This window comes from Ctenopharyngodon idella, chromosome 13, assembly GCF_019924925.1.
Source record: "Ctenopharyngodon idella isolate HZGC_01 chromosome 13, HZGC01, whole genome shotgun sequence".
Lineage (NCBI taxonomy): Eukaryota > Metazoa > Chordata > Actinopteri > Cypriniformes > Xenocyprididae > Ctenopharyngodon > Ctenopharyngodon idella.
The window spans coordinates 27,970,027-27,990,969 of record NC_067232.1 but is presented as its reverse complement, the minus strand read 5'-3'; the positions used below and the strand labels follow the sequence as shown (position 1 = coordinate 27,990,969).

The 20,943-nt window shown below is 37.6% G+C and overlaps 1 protein-coding gene across 1 annotated transcript; it reads left to right on the top strand.

Annotated features, from left to right (window-relative positions):
* The first annotated feature begins 1,630 nt into the window (after nt 1–1,630).
* Nucleotides 1,631–20,608, top strand: lhcgr (luteinizing hormone/choriogonadotropin receptor). The gene is made up of 11 exons (XM_051916696.1): nt 1,631–2,138; nt 7,203–7,274; nt 9,836–9,910; nt 10,088–10,162; nt 11,362–11,436; nt 11,710–11,787; nt 13,611–13,679; nt 13,776–13,850; nt 15,869–16,054; nt 16,271–16,339; nt 18,962–20,608. Exons 1-11 carry the CDS (start codon nt 1,984–1,986, stop codon nt 20,178–20,180), a joined length of 2,148 nt encoding a protein of 715 aa, XP_051772656.1. The 5' UTR covers nt 1,631–1,983; the 3' UTR covers nt 20,181–20,608.
* The last annotated feature ends 335 nt before the right edge of the window (nt 20,609–20,943 follow it).

Sequence of the window (20,943 nt, the reverse complement as noted above, 5' to 3'; positions counted from 1 at the left end):
TCTATCTGTCTGTCTGTCTGTCTATCTATCCCTCTGTCTGTCTATCTATCTGTCTGTCTATCTATCTATCCCTCTATCTGTCTGTCTATCTATCCCTCTATCTGTCTGTCTATCTATCTATCCCTCTATCTGTCTGTCTATCTATCCCTCTATCTGTCTATCTATCTATCTATCTATCTATCTATCTATCTATCTATCTGTCTATCTATCTATCTATCTATCTGTCTGTCTGTCTGTCTGTCTGTCTGTCTGTCTATCTATCTATCTATCTGTCTGTCTGTCTGTCTGTCTATCTATCTGTCTGTCTGTCTGTCTATCTATCTATCTGTGTCTATCTATCTATCTATCTATCTGTCTGTCTGTCTGTCTATCTATCCCTCTATCTGTCTGTCTATCTATCTATCTATCTATCTATCTATCTATCTATCTATCTATCTATCTATCCCTCTATCTGTCTATCTATCTATCCCTCTATCTGTCTGTCTGTCTGTCTGTCTATCTATCTATCTATCTATCTATCTATCCCTTTATCTGTCTATCTATCTATCTATCTATCTATCTATCTATCTATCTATCTATCTATCTGTCTGTCTGTCTGTCTATCTATCTATCTGTCTGTCTATCTATCTGTATGTCTGTCTATCTATCTATCCCTCTATCTGTCTGTCTATCTATCCCTCTATCTGTCTGTCTGTCTATCTATCCCTTTATTTGTCTGTCTGTGTCTATCTATCTATCTATCTGTCTGTCTGTCTGTCTGTCTGTCTGTCTATCTATCTATCTATCGATCTATCTGTCTGTCTATCTCTGTCTGTCTATCTATATGTCTATCTATCTGTCTGTGTCTATCTATCTATCTATCTATCTATCTATCTATCTATCTATCCCTCTATCTGTCTGTCTATCTATCTGTCTGTGTCTATCTATCTATCCCTCTATCTGTCTGTCTATCTATCTGTCTATTTATCCCTCTATCTGTCTGTCTGTCTATCTATCTATCCCTCTATCTATCTGTCTATCTATCTATCCCTCTGTCTGTCTATCCCTCTATCTGTTTGTCTGTCTATCTGTCTGTTTCTATCTATCTATGCCTTTATCTGTCTGTCTATCTATCTGTCTGTCGTTCTATCTATCTATCTATCTATCTGTCTGTCGTTCTATCTATCTATCTATCTATCTATCTATCTATCTATCTATCTATCTCTCTGTCTGTCTGTCTGTCTGTCTTTCATCTATTTATCTCTCCATCTATCCACCCACCCATATATATCTGTCTATTTTGACCCGACCCAGCACAGGTATGTCTCCAAGATGTATGTTAAAGAGCACTTAATCTTGAAAGCATCTGTTGTGTATAAACTTCTGATAATATCTCATAAACACCCAGTTTTACATCACAAACATCTTAAAGATATTTTCTAAATGTCTTTTTAACATGTGACAGGAAACGTATTGCAGATGAGCAAACACTTTAAAAAATATCTTGCAGATGAAAATGCGTACATCAAACAGACCAACCTGACCTCCAAAATTACTTTTTATAATTATGGTGATGATGATGTCATGTTGAATATTAAATATATAGTTTGTAATATTTATGTTTTTTCTAGTTATGTCTGTGTATATGTGTGTCATGTAGGTGTGTGTGTCTGTTTGGTGAGTTTGACGGCTGCGCGCAGCTCGCTCAGTTATTTCTGACATGACTCAAGATGCGCGGACAAACAGTTCATCCGTGAGCTCTTCTCCCAGACCAGATCCTGTGAAAGAACTGTGAACAAGTATATACTGCACCATCAGACTAGGACCTCTAAATCAATCGCTTTACAAACTCATAAAAAATGTAACCAACACGAGGAATCAGCTAAACGTTTATTTTACTGTCCAGTCTCAAGCGCGCGCTCGATTTCCAGTCAGAAGATCTCCCGGCGAGAGGAAAGTGGATTTTTTTTACCAGTTTAAAGAAAGTGAAAACACTACGAGACAATGTGGAGACCTCTCCTGCTTCTCATCTATCCTCTGCTGATGTCTTTCTGCGGTGGCGTGTGCTTCAAGTGTCCGGAGATCTGCAGATGTTCTCAGAAGAGCATCACCTGTAACAGCGCGACAGAAAACATGAAGAGCAGAACTCAGAGCAGACTGTAAGCTACATCTCATCCTCTGATATGTCACTTATAAAGACGTTAAAGTGATACTCTGGCATTTGCATTAATTCACTAAGTATATTGGAGACCGGGATAAGTTACGGTAACCTAGCCTATATATCATACGTGTACATACATTTTCTAAATAAGATTGGTTGGGGCAAGTTGTCACATATGCTTGATATGTTGTAATGTTTTACAATTATTCAGCAAAAACAATGGATTCATAATTATGTACGGTAGGCTATACATTTCACAGTTTGCTGTTTCATGTGTTTAGGTGTTTCGTAATTGCTTTGATTTTTTTTTTCATTAATTAGTTCATAAAGCATTCTAGATATGGATATGTTAAGGAAGACAGCTTTTTTTTTTACTTGAACATGAATTTATATTTCATATTTATATATATATAAAAAAGGCTCAAATCAGAATCAATAAAGTGTTCTCATTATGACAACTTACCCCATAATGTGACAACGTGCCCCGTTGTGGTCAACATGTGTTTAAATGAGCTGTATTTGGACAATGATGATGGAAATTATTAATTTTTATATAGTCAAGACTTTAAAGGGTTAGTACACCCAAAAATGAAAATAATGTCATTTATTACTCACCCTCTTGTCGTTCCACACCCGTAAGACCTTCGTTCATCATCGGAACACAAATTAAAGATATTTTTGATGAAATTCGATGGCTCAGTGAGGCCTGCATAGCCAGCAATGACATTTCCTCTCTCAAGATCCATTAATGTACTAAAAACATATTTAAATCAATTCATGTGAGTTCAGTGGTTCAATATTAATATTATAAAGCGACGAGAATATTTTTTGTGCGCCAAAAAAACAAAATAACGACTTTTTAACAATATCTAGTGATGGCCGATTTCAATGCACTGCGTTATGAATCTTTTGAGTCGAATTAGTGATTCGGATCACGTGTCAAACCACCAAACTGCTGAAATCACGTGACTTTGGCACTCCGAACCGCTGATTCGATTCGTACAGCTCCAAAGCTTCATTAAGCAGTGTTTTGAAATCGGCCATCATTAGATATTGTTAAAAAATTTTTTTTTTGTTTGTTTTTTTTTTGGCGCACAAAAAATATTCTCAAAGCCTTATAATATTAAGGTAGAACCAATGTACTCACATGAACTGATTTAAATATGTTTTTAGTACATTAATGGATCTTAAGAGAGGAAGTATTACTCCCTATGTAGGCCTCACTGAGCCATTTTTAATTAAAAATATCTTAATTTGTGTTCCCGAAGATAAACGAAGGTCTTACGGGTGTGGAACGGCATGAGGGTGAGTAATTAATTACATTATTTTCATTTTTGGGCAATTCAAAAGCAGTTGCACATCAAGTAGCCTACAGTCCATGATGTTCATTAGTATTTATTAATTAATTAATTATTATTATTCATACATGTTCTGATGAATACCAATAATAGGGACTGTGTGAAATAACCCTGAATAGTCTGTCGACGGTGATTCACTGCGATAATAATATCATGAACACATAAACCACACGCCACATCTCACACACCCAAATCCCTCAAGTTGCCAAATCATCTCAATTATTTCATAATAATGTTTGCATTTTAGTACAGAATGTTAAATATGAAAAAGAGGCCAACTCTATATATAGATTATCCAGAAAAACAAGCGCGCCGCCATCTTGTCTTTGAACTTACGTTTGTGCGGTAGCTCCATGTATTTATGGCATCGCTCTTGAAGTGTAATTATCTGGTGAAGTGGATTTACTAATCGTATTGTTGACTAAAGTTATCATGAGCATTGTAATGTTTAAAGCAGATGTCTGTTGACCGGGAAGATTTTAAAACGAGTGATTCATTCATAAATCCGTAAGATCGCTGTGGAAATACAAACCGGAAGTCAGACGACAACGAGCGCAGCGCTGAGAAGGTGTCTAACACATAACAAGAACAGCCCAGAAGATACAGTGGATGTGCTTATCTGTGGCTCTTTTTCATAAATAACCATCCCAAATATAGTCTAAACACATATGACCCATTCTTTTATCTGAATAGTAAATAATTACTTATCTATTGATACCCATTTATTATCTACAAAATGTACAAACAACAGCTCTGACTGGTTGGTGTTTAGACATATTAATACTGTCCACACATAGCCTATTGTATATTTGCTGAAATATGTTTTGTGCAGTGATGCAGAGATCTTAGCTTGTTTTTAGTTAGGTTATTTTTAGCAAACTCTTAACAGTTGGAACATGACTAAGGTGAGACTGATTCATTCACTACATTTTGCTCTCCAACAATATTTAATCACAAAAGCATATTGGATTCAGTTGAATAAAAATCTTGGGGGAATTTTGTGTCAAATACAAATGCAAGAGATCATACACTCTTAGAAGTATCATATGTGCTCATTACTTGTCAATGGATAAGGATATTTTAATTTTATTTAGTGCATTTTGAATAAAGTTATGTCAAGAAAAAAAGGTACAGCGCTGTCACTGGCAGTACCCTAAGATAGAAAAGCGAAAATGTACATTTAAAGTACTGATTTGTACTTTTAAGGTACTAATATGTACCATTTAGGGGTAAGTAGCTTAAGTACAAAGATGTTCAAACTTGTAGGGTCATTTAAAACAAATATAGTGTCATTTAAAACGCCCTCAGGACGTACATTTTGGCCACTACTGTAATTCTTCTTTTGCAAATTTTCAGACTATTTTCAGGCTGCTCCAGCGAATGCAAAATGGTGACTGATTCCTTTAACGGAAAAGGTTCCTATTCACGAATATCCCATTCAGTTTTCTAGCTCCAGCCAGCAAGTTAGAATGATCACGATAACCTGTTGGTTTCTTTTGGCTCTGAATGCACTAACAGGCAGCTGTTAGTCCTGCTACGGAGCAGTTGTGATGCAATATTCGCTTCTCATTATAGTCCTGCTTACGCATGACACCTCTACCTTTTCTGAAAAAAGCAATGGGGGAGTTGTTGACATGTGACAAGTTGAGAAAAGTACTATCCGAAATAGACGGGTCAAGTAGTTTTGTCTGACTGACGGGTCTCTTGATTCGGCTTGCCATCGCACCCGCTGAGCTGAACGTGTTAAAAGAGTCTGCTGAATGTCCTTGAGGCCTTGAAATCATCTTCTTCCTCTACTGAAGCCTTGAGTCCTGATAAGAGTGCAATCAAGGACATGAGATAAATGAATGTCCTTAAAAATAAGGAAAAGCATTCTGAACTGTAATCACCCCCCTACTTCATTTCTACTTGTTTTTAATATTTTGTCAATTGTTTATGTTTTTAATTCCACTGAGTTTGAGGCAGATATATCTGACACAGTTTTGGATGCAGCATCTGTCCAAGCGTAATTATTTGTACAGTGGACCCAAAAATTATTTGAAAAAAAATTTCATTACACTAGTTAAAATAATCTAGATTTTCACATTTTAAAAAATAATAATGTTTTATTTTATAATATTATAACTATGTGTCTGATTTTTAATTTCCAGCCTATTTTGGGTTCATTTTAAGCCAGCCATATAGTAATTTTTAAACAATAGTTGGGATAAATAAAACTGCCCAGCAGGTTTGGCAAACATTTAACCCACCCGCTGGGTTTGTCCATTTTCAACCCAACTTGGTTTGTTTTTAACCCGGCATTTTTTACAGTGTAGATCCTTCCTTTGAAAATACCATTAAATATCAAAACAAATAGCATTTAATGATTAGCATTCTTTTCAGGATAAATAATAAATAACTTTTCTTAGCACATAAACATGCTTTGAGGCTTCTGTATTCATCTCCAGAAGACTAATTTCTAGTAGCTTACACAACCCCACTTTGATAATCCATGACGTGAGCTCAGCACAACAGAGGCTAGATACATGACAGCCTCCACTCCAACCGACCGAGAGGCTTCACGAGCGCTAACAAGAGTCGGGCGGTTACTCCTCACATCATTAGACCTGCACTGTATGAGATGAATCAAGCAGCACTTCACAGTTACAAACTCTGAGAGCACTGTGACCTTCTCTCAAAAACAAAACCAAGTGATAATTATCCGAGTGCAAAGGTTCCAAACTCTTAAATTAAACATGGCCCAGACATGTAAGACATAATGTGATGTAATTACTTGTAATTTGCATGGTCTTTTTTAGCAGTGCATTGGAAAATTTGATTGTTGTTTTGACAACTAGGGTGAAATTAATCTTATTAGTTAAATATTTAATTGCTGCAAATACTATCTGTCAGACAGGTACACAAAACCTTCTCATTTATATTAAAAAGCCCATGGACTAACACAATTCGAATTTGGAATACAATTTTTTTTTAAAGGGGACCTATTATGAGATGTAATATAAGTCTCTGGTGTTCCCAGAATGTGTCTGTGAAGTTTCAGCTCAAAATCCCCCACAGATCATTTATTATAGCTTGTCAAATTTGCGCCTATTTGGGTGTGAGCAAAAACACGCCGTTTTTGTGTGTGTCCCTTTAAATGCAAATGAGCTGCTGCTCCCGCCCCTTTCCAGAAGAGGGCGGAGCTTTAACAGCTCAACAACAACAAAGCTGGAGAATCTCACGCAGCCAAAATGAGGATTGTCAGTAACGGTGTTCAGGTGCATTGAACTTTGTGCGTAATAACTTTGCAGATGTTGTTTACGCTCAAACAGCAACATTACACACTAACTAAAGTTGAAATCATAATCAAGGACCCCTTTAATACATAACTATATAACTCAAATAGAAAGACTGGCCCAGTAGTATACTATTCTGAATATGATTTTTCAGGGTTTTTTAAGTGCTAAAGGAAGGTAAATTGTCTTCATTTGAGATTTTGGTCCTTGCTGAATGAGTTTTTATCTGCTCTGTCTCAGGGTGGAAGTGCTTTGCTGACGTAAATCTTCTTTATCAAACATTTTAAGCATTACAAGATATTTGTCAGTTCAAGCTCCTTTTATCTTGTTTAGGATCAAGGGTTTATTCAGATTTATTCACATTGTGACTTAGCATACACTAATAATTAATGTGAAATTATTCATTTATCCTGTGCTTCTCAATTTCAGAGTTTTGAACTACATCACTCTGAGAACCATCAGCAGTCGCAGTTTTGACCGCCTGAAAGGAGTAAAAAGAATGTGAGTAGCCATCGTTTTTAAAACATGACGACAGATAACCAGATGTTTAGCATGGCTGCTGAAGGGAAATGCCATCCATCATCACTCCCCTCCGAGCCAACGGGCTCTTCTCCACATCATGTGATCTGGGAAGAAAATCTTCGATGTTCACTCCCTTTTTCAGAGTCAAAAGGAGTTTTCAATGCCAATTTTTCCCTGTAGCTCTTTGAAAAAGCTCAGGACATCCAAGTTAGGAGGAACAGTTTGAAAGCTTGCACAGAATAGATTATTCTTTGACCGAATAGCGAGCATTAAGAGGAGCAGTATTTTGTCAATGCCAGTTTTAAAATCACACAATATCAAGAATCTTTCTCTGATTGAATTTCTGTGTCAAAAAGAAGCATCTCTTTCCCTAGGAATGGCCTCAAAAAAGGTGTTGTGTTATATGGGCCAAAGTTCATTTCACACGGCGGCCATCTTAGAAACGCCTCACGGGCATCCAAGAGCAGCTCCTATCTCTTTGAATGGGGAAACATCAAATTCTCCAAAGCTGTTCGCCAAGCTTTCGATTAAATTTCATATTTGAAATCACCAATGAAATTTGACAACAAATGTCTCATAAATTATGTTTCTAAACGCTCGAATCATGACAAAAAATCGGCATTTTTCCGGCTGCATCAAGCTAATGCTACGTAAGCGTCTATAGAAGGTATGCTTGTGACGTCACCGTCCAACCGTTATAACTGCGGTTACGCCCACTGAGTGGCAAAAGACTGAGTGGCAGCATTGGTTTTCAGCGTGAATGCAGCGAAAAACACTCAAAACACATCCAAAACGTGAAAGAGCTTTGCGACTGACTGTACAAATAGCTTTAACACAAAATCTGAGGTATATTTTTAAAGACTGCTGAAAGCTACAGAAAAAAGAAGCAAATAGGTCGCTGCAATTCACAGAAACAGCTGGACTCCAGGCAAAGAAACATGTTTTGCAGTTATCATTTTGTGTCAAAATGTTGGATTTTGGGGTAAAATCATACCCTATATATTGTAATGTTATATATTGTGTTGACAACTCATCAATTAAATATTTACCACCTTATATTCTGCATAATTGGGTGTTTTTAAATAAACACTGACAAAAACTATACAAGTTTTAGGGCTGGACGATATGACGAAATATATAACATTAATATAAGTGATCACTCCGATTTAGACCTACCTATATTGTAGTTATATAAAGTGTTCACAGGCAGATTTGCTTTATGTATTTCCCAGGAGTCGAAATCAGGCACATATAAATGTCAGAAAACACGATTCCTGGCTGCATGTCAATATCTATGGATTAGGTTTCTTTGACATGTTATAAGGAACACTTTCGTGCCCAACCTTTAGTGTAATCGTTTGTTTTACTCGCGTTTTCGCAGTTTACCCTATTAAATCCAGTCATGCACCACTCAGTCCAGCTGAGGGAGCGCGTTCCGGTGGGAACGGGTTGCATACCCTCTATTTAAGAAGCGCGCGTCTGACTGTTTCTATAGAAACCGGAGCTTCTAACTGCAGCTGTAGTGACGCGATGACTTTACCAATCGGCGATTGGCTCTTATTTAGAAAGCGGGACTAATGCTGCCTTCACGTGCTCTCGGAATTATCGTAAATACGAGTTTCCTAGGTAAATATTGCACACGAACACCCTCCCATTCCTCCATGAGCTCATAATCACGATTTAAGAAGTGGGAATTATCAAATTTCCGATAGCACGTGAAGGCAGCATTATTCCGCCATATTGTGCGTTGCACTTTTTCCCATAACAATATCTACCGTCTTTCTATATATAAAGTCTTTGTATGGGCTTTTTTGAAACAACCCAGCATTTATTAGAGTGTACATTAAAAAAAAAAAAAAAAAAAAACATATTGTAACTAAAACCTTTATAAATCTTTTTAAATCTAAAATGTAAAACTTTACAATGAAACCACAACATGAATTAGATTGTGGAATGCAAAAGATGCAATGCAATTAGACATGTTTATATAAATGAACATAACAGAGATAGTGAAAACTGTTTTATTTTTATTAGAAAGTAGATGTTGCTTTTTGTAATTTATGTGAACATTTTATGAGCATAAAATATGTCTAATTAATAACAGAATAGACAAGAGTTCCAGACAATTAGCAGGAGGTTTTTGTTCTCTCATTCAAGGCAATGCCTTATTAAAATTCATAGATATTTGTACGTCAAACATGATTATGATTGTAATATCGTTCAAAAGTTTGTAGTCAGTATAAACTAAATTATTAATTTTATTCAGCAAGCATGCATTAAATTAATCAAATGTGACAGTAAAAACATTTTATAACATTAACACAACATTAATAATAAGAAGAAATTGTAGGCTACAATTCAAATTATATTAAAAAATGTGCATGTAGCCTACTTTACACCTTAGGCTTCATCCATTCCAAGTTTCTGATGGTGCACGATTCAATTATTCGATTTTATAAGCACAAATAAATGCAAAAAATGGTGTATTTTGGGACACCTTTTACCTCTCATTTTCACTCACCTGTTGTTGTTTCACCCAGAGAAATCGCCCAGAGCATATCATTGGAAACCATAGAGACAGAAGCATTCAACAGCCTTCTGAATGTCTCAGAAATGTAAGAAACCACTCAAGAAACAATGATTCATGGATAATTGACTTGATTTGCGTGCCTGTCTTAATGACTGTATTTAATTACTGTCCATAATTATGACTGACTGGAACATAATCTTCTCTGACTATTCATAGTAATGTATCATTTGTTTATGATTTCTCATGCAAAAATTTGTCACAGCTCAATCCAAAACACGCGGAGTCTTGTTCACATCCACCTGCAGGCGTTCAACCACCTTCCCAAGCTGAGATATCTGTAAGCAGCACATATTCATCTGTTTTTCTACAGCAATTCCATTTTAATTGACATGAATCAGAAATTAAAGGAGTTAACATAACTCAATCCATTAGAGAAAACCGACTGCCTTAAACCATTTAAAGGATTAGTTCACTTCAGAATTAGAATTTCCTGATAATTTACTCACCCTCATGTCATCCAAGATGTTCATGTCTTTCTTTCTTCAGTGGAAAAGAAATGAAGGTTTTTGAGGAAAACACTCCAGGATTTTTCTCCATATAGTGGACTTCACTGGGGTTCAACGGGTTGAAGGTCCAAATGTCAGTTTCAGTGCAGCTTCAAAGAGCTCTACACGATCCCAGACGAAGAATAAGAGTCTTATCTAGAGAAACCATCGGACATTTTCTAAAAAAAATAAAAATTTATATACGTTTTAACCACAAATGCTCGTCTTGCACTGCTCTGCGATGCTCCACACATTACGTAATCATAGGTCACACATGACGTTGGCCGGAATTACTGCGAAAAACTCCATCTCATTTTCTCCTCCAACTTCAAAATCGTCCAACATCGTTGTTTTACCCTTTTTTTTGTAAAGGACGTTTGACTTAGTCTTTGCAGTCTAAACACTGGATCGGTACTTCCACCTACGTCACGCGTGACCTTTCCAACGTGAGTACGTAATGTGTGGAGCATCACAGAGCAGTGCAAGATGAGCATTTGTGGTTAAAAAGTATATAATTTTTATTTTTTTAGAAAATGGCCGATGGTTTCTCTAGATAAGACTCTTATTCCTCGTCTGGATCATGTAGAGCTCTTTGAAGCTGCACTGAAACTGACATTTGGACCTTCAACCAGTTGAACCCCAGTGAAGGAGAAAAATCCTGGAATGTTTTCCTCAAAAACCTTCATTTCTTTTCGACTGAAGAAAGACATAAACAATTCTGATGACTTGGGGGTGAGTAAATTATCAGGAAATTTTAATTGTGAAGTGAACTAATCCTTTAATTTTAAAAACTAATATTTCTGAGTACTGTGAACTTATTCCATTTGTGTCCACATAATATTAAATTAAACTATAAATGTACTTAGTGTAGCTGAAACTTTATTAAATTGCATAACAAGCTCAGGAGCTGATTGAGACGCACCTGTGTTTTGTTGGTTACGTTTTCTTGCACAGGTCAAGACCCAATTCCTTTTGCTTTGTATTTCTACAGGGGCATTTCCAACACGGGCATAAGTGTATTCCCTGACCTGACCTCCATCTTCTCCCTGGAGCCCTATTTCATACTGTGAGTTTACCCTGCGGATTCGTCTGTTTGAGAGATGGTGTGAGTGAGAACAAATGATGGAAAGTAATAGTGAGGCTTATCCTTCTGAAGCTGACAGAAAATGGAGTGTTATGAAATAGACAGACTCTTTCAGAGACCTATGAGTCAGAACAGTGGATAAGAAAAGCACAGGTAGATTAAATTAGGAGACTAATATGTTTTTGCCAAGAGTTTTGTTTTTACAGCAAAGAGGCTTATTGTTTAAAATACTAAAGTAATTCTGTTCTTTTTCAGGGATATTTGTGATAACCTCAACCTGCGTTCAGTCCCATCAAATGCTTTCAGTGGAATGATGAGTGAATTCACCACAATGTTAGTATCTCACACTATGGCATCTTGTGATTATTCAGGGCTGTAATCTCCACAGACCTGGGATTCACAATCTTGAACCTCCGAACAAAATGCATGCCAGATTCGCTCGTCGTTCTGGCGAAATTTTTGTGTATTTTGGATTTTTTTAAAAACATACTTTTGCGAACTTGTCCTAGGTTTTTGGCCTGATCGGAACCAAATCAGTGCAGTGAGATTCTCTGGAGTCTGATTGTCAGTTGAAGTTGAAATTTTAATTCACGGTCCCTAAGGGCCACCAAAACGTTCAAAGTGGGTGGAGCCACTCTTATTAAAATGGCTATAACTTGTGAACGGAATGAGATATTTGCACCAAACTTGGCACACCTATGTAAGAGCTCATTCTGTGATCGCATGAAAAAGGACGTGGCGACTGGCCACTTGGTGGCGCTATAACAGGAAATAAACAGCTAGAACTACTTCATGTCATTGGCCAATGAAGTTTGAGCACCTATTAGACAAGGTTAATGGAGGCCGAGCGGAACAAAACTCGGTGGACATGTTCGACTCATGGTCCTTGAGGTCTGTGAGAATTTTGAAAGAAATCGGCCACTAGGTGGCGCTAACAAGTTTTATGCCTCTGTAATCACATGGTGTTTCACACACACAAAATATTCATATCATTTGATAGATCTCTTCATACTGAACAAATTTACCTCAAGAACCACTGCTGTCAAATCGCTCATTAAATATTCACGATTATGTAAAAAACCTACTTTTGTGAACTAGTTCTATGTCTTCGCTCAATCTGAATAAAACCTACGCAGTACAATTCTCTGGACCCAAGTGCTCACAAAAGCCTATAACTCCTAAACGAAAACTCAGAACTTCATGAAAATTGTTGAGCACATGCAGCATATGACTCTAAAGAAGCATGCCAATTTTTATGGAGATCGGACCATAGGTGGCGCTATAACTGTTAAAAAGCTTTAAAAAACATATATTTCCTATGGTAAATTGCCTGTATTTGCTGTAAATGGTCTTTTCCATCTATGATTGAGATGGTTATGGGCTTGTTAAATGAAACATAATATGCTTGAACCCTGATAACTGCTGCTCGCAGCTATATTTTATTTAGTTATTGTCTCGTTTTCGTCAGTGAAAAAATGTTGTTGACAAAAACTATGACGAAAATGATTCATCAACGAAATGAACACTGTTTTCCACCCTCTATCTGATCCTAAGAAATAAAGCGTCTTTTTGCATAGATGATTTAAAGCCACTGTCACTGTGCAACTGTTATTTGTGAGCTGTGAATTTGCTTTTGGATCAAGTACGCTGTGTCATCCTTTAATAACAGCCTCTTTGCATCACCATTGTGACAGATGCATAAAACAGTCGCTCCTCAAACTATTAAGATCAGAATGAAACTATCAGGTTTATGGTCTTGATTTTTGCATTTTTAGTTTCAATAAATGCTTTTATAATAAACAAGTTCAACAAAACAAGGAATATTTTATTGGTGTACAAATGCAAGAAAGAACGAAATCAATTGCATGGGGTTACAGTCCTGATAGAGTTAAATGATGGTCAGTTTTCTTAGATGATAGTGCTGTTAATCAAATCTTTGCTTAGTCTATGTAAGTGTACAAGACACGCAACCTTCAATCTCTGTATCTGTATGCAAACAAGATCGCACAGCCTTTAATCACAAACACTTCCTTTGTATATATAACCGGCAACAGTTTTTAAACCAAAAATATTTGAAATAATATTCAATACATCTGTGGAAAATACCATAGAATTTGTCTGCTAATAAACGTTTCTCTCTCTATTTTTTTTTTCAGGAATCTCTTTAACAATGGATTTCAAGAAATAGAAAGCCATGCCTTTAATGGAACTATAATCGATAAACTGTAAATATTGACAAACACACTAATCTCTGTTCAGTTCTGCCGTAATCATGTTATTTATCTGCTGTATAATTACGGTGTAATCTGTTTGTTTTGCAGAGTATTAAAGAACAACAAAGATCTGCGTTTGATCCATGAAGATGCTTTCAAAAATGCGTTTGGCCCGACTTCGCTGTAAGTGATACCACAATGAAATACTGCCTTTCTCTTGCAAATTCTGGCTCTTTATTTGACTGTGAGCAGCTCATTTCTTCTCTGGACTGAGCGCTTTGTGTCGGGTCTTATCAGATGTCAGTGTGAATGACCAAAGCTGGGGTGCATTACCTTACTCTAGACTAGAGCTTTACCACACCTGTCTAGCTTTTAAGAAAACTTGAAGACCTTGATTGGCTGGTTCAGGTGTGATTGATTGCAGTATGAAGCCAAGACTTGAGGAGCACGATTGAGCATCTACCAGGGGTGTGTCCAATTCACAAAGTATGCACTCTGGGAGAGTACATAGGCTACTTAAAGGGGTCATGACATGAGGAATCAAATTTGAGTTTCAGTCTGTTCTTGGTCTAGCTTTGTTTATGTTACGTGGTGTTTGTAGTTTGCTTTCCTGGTGATTTTCCCTGTTCCTCGTTCAGATTACTCCATTAAAAGTTCTTGAAGATATCTCCTTCGTCGTGCGTTTGAATACTGCAACCCCAGTGTGACACATATAAGGGTATTTTCTGTTTCTATTCTGGGTACATGCTGAATTCGTAATGGCATACTAGCATGCTACTCTTTCTGTTCCTGCCATAGAAAGATATGGTGAAAATAGTTTGAGTAGTGTGCTAGTATGCGGTTCCAAATTCAGCAACACCCTCCGTCCAAATGTACATACTATCCATCCTGCACTGTATGTTAGATTAGCATAAGAATAGTATGCTGAAAACAGTATGCCAGAAATCCCTGGATGATCTACTATTTACAGTAGATTTACAAAGTGTGGATCCGTGCACACACTAGCGGCTGATATTACCCACAACCCATTGTACTTTGGAGGAGGATTGAGTTAAGAACTACAAACACAAATAAAAGGAACTACAAACATGGCAGATATTCGTTAGACTGACGGTTATGACGAGACGCTCTAAAAGGGGTTTGAGTCATTAATAATCAATATCTAACCTGATAAAAACTTTTTATTTAATGTTTTTATAGTAGATTTAATGTGTTGTTAGCATGATTAGCATGTTGTTAACATTATTTATCATGTTTCTAGCATGACTTATGATGTGGCAAGCATGATTTAACACATTGCTAACATGTTGCTAACATGATTACCACATTAATAACATTTTGCTAACATGATTTAACACATATGATTAGCATGTTGTTAGCATGATTTAGCCTGTTTTGTTAACATGATTAACACATTGCTAGCATGTTGCTAGCCGCATTTTACACATTGTTAGCACGTTTGCCAACACGATTAGCACATTACTAGTATGGTTAGCATGTTGCTAGCATGATTTGCACAATGCTAACATGTTGCTGACATGATTAGCATGTTGCTAGCATGATTTTACACATTGCTAGCATGTTGCCAGCATTATTAGCATATTGCTAATATGATTACCATGTTGTTAACATGATTTAACACATAAGCATATTGTTAACATGATTAGCACAATGTTAGCATGTTGCTAGCATGAATTAGCACATTGCTAGCATGTTGCTAGCATGATTTAACACATTGCTAGCATGTTGTCAGCATTATTAGCATGCCAGTAGCATGCTGCTAATATGATTACCATGTTGTTAGCATGATTTAACATTATTAACATATTGTTAACATGATTAACACATTGCATGTAGCATGTTGTTAGCATGATTAGCATTTTACTAGCATGATTTTGCCTGTTAACATGATTAGCACATTGATAACATGTTGATATCATAATTTAGCATGTTGCTAGCATATTGCATACATGGTTAACACAATTTTGCTAGCATGAATTAGCACATTGCTAACGTGTTGCTAACATGATTAGCATGTTGTTAGCATGATTAGCACACTGCTAACATGCCCTGCCCTACATTTGTTCTTGTTTGCGAAGCCGTTTCACTCTGATATACGTCACAATAGTGAAGAAAAGACTATATCAACTTCCATTTCATGCTGACTTTAATGCAGCATTTCACTCTCTGTTGTTCACCAGGGATGTTTCGTCAACAGCACTGGAGACGCTGCCCTCTCATGGTCTGGAGTCTGTGTTGATGCTGGTGGCTCGTTCAGCGTTCGCTCTGAAGAGACTGCCTCCACTGAAGGGACTGAAGAGCCTCAGAGACGCGCAGCTCACGTATCCCAGCCACTGCTGCGCTCTCCTCAGCTGGGACTCCTACAGGTCAACACATCAAACACGCCAATCAGTTTATGTGTCATAGTCGAATAAAATATTCCTCTCATCGTATTCATTGCCATTTTGAATAAGAGCATCACTAGCATTTCTCCCTTAGTGAACGTCAAAAAATTAAGCTCCAATAAAAGAACTTGACATTTATTTTTTTATATTATGATTCACTGTTATATTCACTGCCTTTATTTTCCCGTTCTCATATAGGGAGGGTTCTGTTATTGCTGCATTGAGAAATGGATCATCATACTGTGATGACAACAGCCCACTGGATAAGTACGTTTTGTTAGTCTGGTGTAGTATTGACATGTCTTGTTCTATTGTTGTACCTCTAATTGAATAAAAATATCTTCTTTATAGATTCAGCAGGCTCATAAGAAAATGTTAATTTTCTATATGAAATCTTTTTAATATGTCAGCTGGTTCTCCTAGCAACCAATAAAAGCAAATGGAGACTTCAAGACAAATTAAGTCTTCTGCTTCTCATATTTTTTTCATGGAAAAAAAGAGATTTGTATCCTCTCGAGTTGTCATCAATGTCTCCAGCTGTGCCCTGATTTGCCAGAATACCAAAGTCTGCAATCAGAAGTAACTGAATTAACTGAGCTTGATGGTGCAATCCATATGAATTTTACAGCTCTTTACTCTTGAAATATAGATATAAAAAAATAAACTGATTGTTGCTATATTTACGTTTTAAAGTCATGCGCCCTCTAGCTGGCGTAAAAATAATGACAGTATCGTGTTACGTCTGTCGTCATGAAATGACGTATGACTGTCGTTACCAATCAAAATGTGTGTTCATCTAAATGCAATGTGTGGACTTTTTACACAATCCCTTACCCGCCATTTGTCCTATTTCCATTATTTAGCAAAACTCATTTTTTTTTTATTAACAACTACACCTACCCCACCCCTAAATCTACCCTTAGTGATTTATAGTGCATAAACACTTTACAAGCACATGCATTCCCTGGGATCAAACCCGCGACTGCATGATCGCTTATTGTTTTATATTGCAATGCTCTACCAATTGAGCTACGCGAAACCCAAAACATGTTGCAGATAAAAGGGTACAATGCATTAAAATGAAAGTGTCCTGTTGTCGATAGGGGCGCAACTTTAGTAAACGCTCCTATGGGTCGTATTTCAGGGAAGTGACAAACGACCTATATGGGCGTATTGGCTGGAGGGCATGTTGGCTATAATACAAACTTAACCTTTCTAATTTTAGTATCATTAATATAATATTGTAGTTTTTATTAATATTTAGATTTTTATTTTAAAGTTTTAGTAATTATGTTGTGTTTTTGTCATTTTTTTATTATAATTATTTAGTTAATTATTTAATTATTTAGTAAGTAAAACTAAAAAAAATGAGACGTTTCCTTGGCATAAAAAATAAAATAAGTTTAAGCTTGAACTGAACTGAAAACAGAATTTTTTTGTTGTTATTACAAAAACAATCGAGCCCAACTCAGGTGAGAAAAAGTTATGCAAAAGCAATGTAATGCATTACTTTTCATAAAATGTAACCAAAAAACATGAACTGAAAAGAATATATATATATATATTCTTTTCAGTTCATGTTTTTTGGTTACATTTCAGTCAAAGCCATTTCACGCTTTCTATTTTCGTTTGTTTGGCAGATACTTTGCCAAAGCAATGGAGCAAAACACAATGCTATTGATCTTTTCTGTTATTATGAGAGGTGTAAATATAATGTTTATCAGTGTTGGTGAAAGTTACTTTTAATGGTAATGCGGTACAATATTGCATAAAGTACAAAAAGTGATTAATTGCGTTAATTAGTTACATTTTATGAAAAGTAATGCATTACATTGCTTTTGCATAACTTTTTCTCACCTGGGCTGGGCTCGATTGTTTTTTTAATAACAACGAAAAAATTCTGTTTTTGTAGCATGTTGCCAGCATTATTAGCATGATGCTAGCATGTTGCTTATATGATTACCATGTTGTTAACATGATTTAACACATTATTAGCATATTGTTAACATGATTAGCACAATGTTAGCATGTTGCTAGCATGAATTAGCACATTGCTAGCAACATGCCAGCATGATTTAGCACATTGCTAGCATGTTGCCAGCATTATTAGCATGTCATTATTAGCATATTAGCATGATTTAACATTATTAACATATTGCTAACATGATTAGCACATTGCATGTAGCATGTTGTTAGCATGATTAGCATTTTACTAGCATGATTTAACTTGTTGTTAACATGATTAGCACATTGATAACATGTTGATAACATAATTTAGCATGTTGTTAGCATATTGCTAACATGGTTAGCACAATGCTAGCATGTTGCTAGCATGAATTAGCACATTGTTAACATGTTGCTAACATGATTAACATGTTGTTAGCATGATTAGCACGCTGCTAGCATGTTGCTAGCATGTCCCGCCCTACATTTGTTCTTGTTCGAGAAGTCATTTCACTCTGATATACGTCACAATAGGGAAGAAAAGACTATAGAAACTTCTTTATTTAACAAAAAAAAATTCTGTTTTTGGCAAATGTTAAGGCCCTTTCACTCCAAAAGTGAAATGAATAAGCCTCAGGCTGAAGGAAATGTGTATTTATGCCTGTACAGTAGAGGGCGCAGCTCAAAGTTTATTATTTGAAAAAGTAACTTAGATATTTTGTTGTAAATTGAAAAAGTAATGCGTTACTTTACTAGTTACTTTAAAAAGTAATCTGATTACGTAACTCAAGTTACCCCCAACACTGATGTTTATTATATTTAAAGTTTTTATGTTTTTAGTTTTCGTTAACGATAAGCCCATATATATATATTTGTGCAAAGTACTGTGTAATATTTTTCACAATACTGTGACATTGACCATTTTCTCCATGTGTCCTTTCTCAGTCCATCTGAGATTGATGACTCTCTAATTCTGGACGGTCCTGTTGCTGCTGACATCGTTGGATCCACATCAGCAGAAGACACTTTTGGAAGTGTAGTGGAGTTCCAATACCCAGAGCTAGACCAGTGTCAGCGCCAACCAGCCCTGCAGTGCAGCCCCGAGGCCGACGCGTTCAACCCCTGCGAGGACATCGCCGGCTTCGGGTTCTTACGGGTGGCCATTTGGTTCATCAACGTCCTTGCCATCGCCGGCAACCTGACGGTACTGCTTGTGATATTTACAAGCCGCTGCAAACTGACCGTCCCGAGATTCCTCATGTGCCACCTGGCTATCGCCGACCTCTGCATCGGCGTGTATCTCCTTATGATCGCCACCGTGGACCTCAGGACACGCGGACACTACAGCGAGCATGCTATTGAGTGGCAAACGGGAGCGGGATGCGGCATCGCCGGGTTTCTGTCTGTATTCGGTGGTGAGTTGTCCGTCTACACACTGTCCACTATTACCGTCGAGCGCTGGCACACGATCACGCACGCTCTCCGGCTGGAACGCCGTCTGGGATTGAGCCACGCTTCTGCGATAATGGTCGCCGGATGGCTACTCTGTCTAGTGATGGCGCTGCTGCCCTTGATGGGCGTCAGCAGCTACAACAAGGTCAGCATGTGTTTGCCGATGGACATCGAGACGCCTTTATCCCAAGCCTACGTTATACTGCTGCTGCTTTTCAACGTCGGCGCTTTCCTGGTGATTTGCGGCTGCTACGTGTGCATCTACACGGCCGTCCGCAACCCAGAGTTCCCGGGACGCGCCGCCGACACCAAGATCGCCAAGCGCATGGCCGTGCTAATCTTCACAGACTTCCTGTGCATGGCGCCCATCTCGTTTTTCGCCATCTCCGCGGCCTTCAAAGTCCCGCTCATCACGGTGACCAACTCGAAGATCCTCCTGGTGCTCTTCTACCCCATCAACTCATGCGCCAACCCGTTCCTCTACGCCATCTTCACCAGGGCGTTCAGGAAAGACGCATGCATCCTGCTGAGCTCCATGGGCTGCTGCGAGAGCAAAGCCAACTTGTATCGAATGAAGACATACTGCTCGGAGAACATCAACCGAAGCAAAAGCAGCTCCGGCTCCAATGCGAACTCCAAAGCCCCTCGTGCCGTCATGTGGATGTCCAGCTTTCCCCATCTAACACCTCGACCGCAGACGCAACGGGTCTAGGGAAACAGAGACATTCAGACTCGTCTAATTTCTTGGTGTTCTGCCCTTGAACTTTAATGAATCTTATCTAAGAGACTCGGGGAAGATGGTGCCATTGCAACTCATTTTCACTCTTATCTCTCAATGCATTGACTTACAGTTCAGAAGACGCACAGGTCTTTTGAGAGAGAATGTAGCGCCCAAAGAGGCTATTGCTAATGGGTAAATGCACCAAAAAGCAGCAGGCCACTTTATGTCACAATTTCTACATGATCTTTCATTTTTACAGATATTGACTGTGAGGTGAACACTCTAAAAATGCTGGGTTGAAAACAACCAAAGTTGGGTTGAATGTGGACAAACCCAGCGTTTGGGTTGTTTTGAGTTTTAACTCAACTATTGTTTAAAAAATACAATATGGCTGGCTTAAACGGGACATATCATAAAAATCTGACTTTTTCCGAATTTAAATGCTATAATCGGATCCCCGGTGCATCTACCAACCCAGAAAATGTGAAAAAGGATAACCCTGTAACTTTGTTTTGGTAAGCCTTTCTCTGCAAGCATGTGAAAAAATGAGCCACTCAGATTTCGCTCCCCTTGTGACGTATGAAGGGGATCTTATTATAATATTACCACCCCTTAATCTGCATGTTTCCACCCACGGTGCCGCCATTTTGTTTTCGTAAGCGACAACGGTGTACCAGTTCTAACGCCATGGTAAAAGTTGGAGCAAAACATGCTAACTGTTCTGTCGTTGTCTGCACAGGCGATCACTGAACAC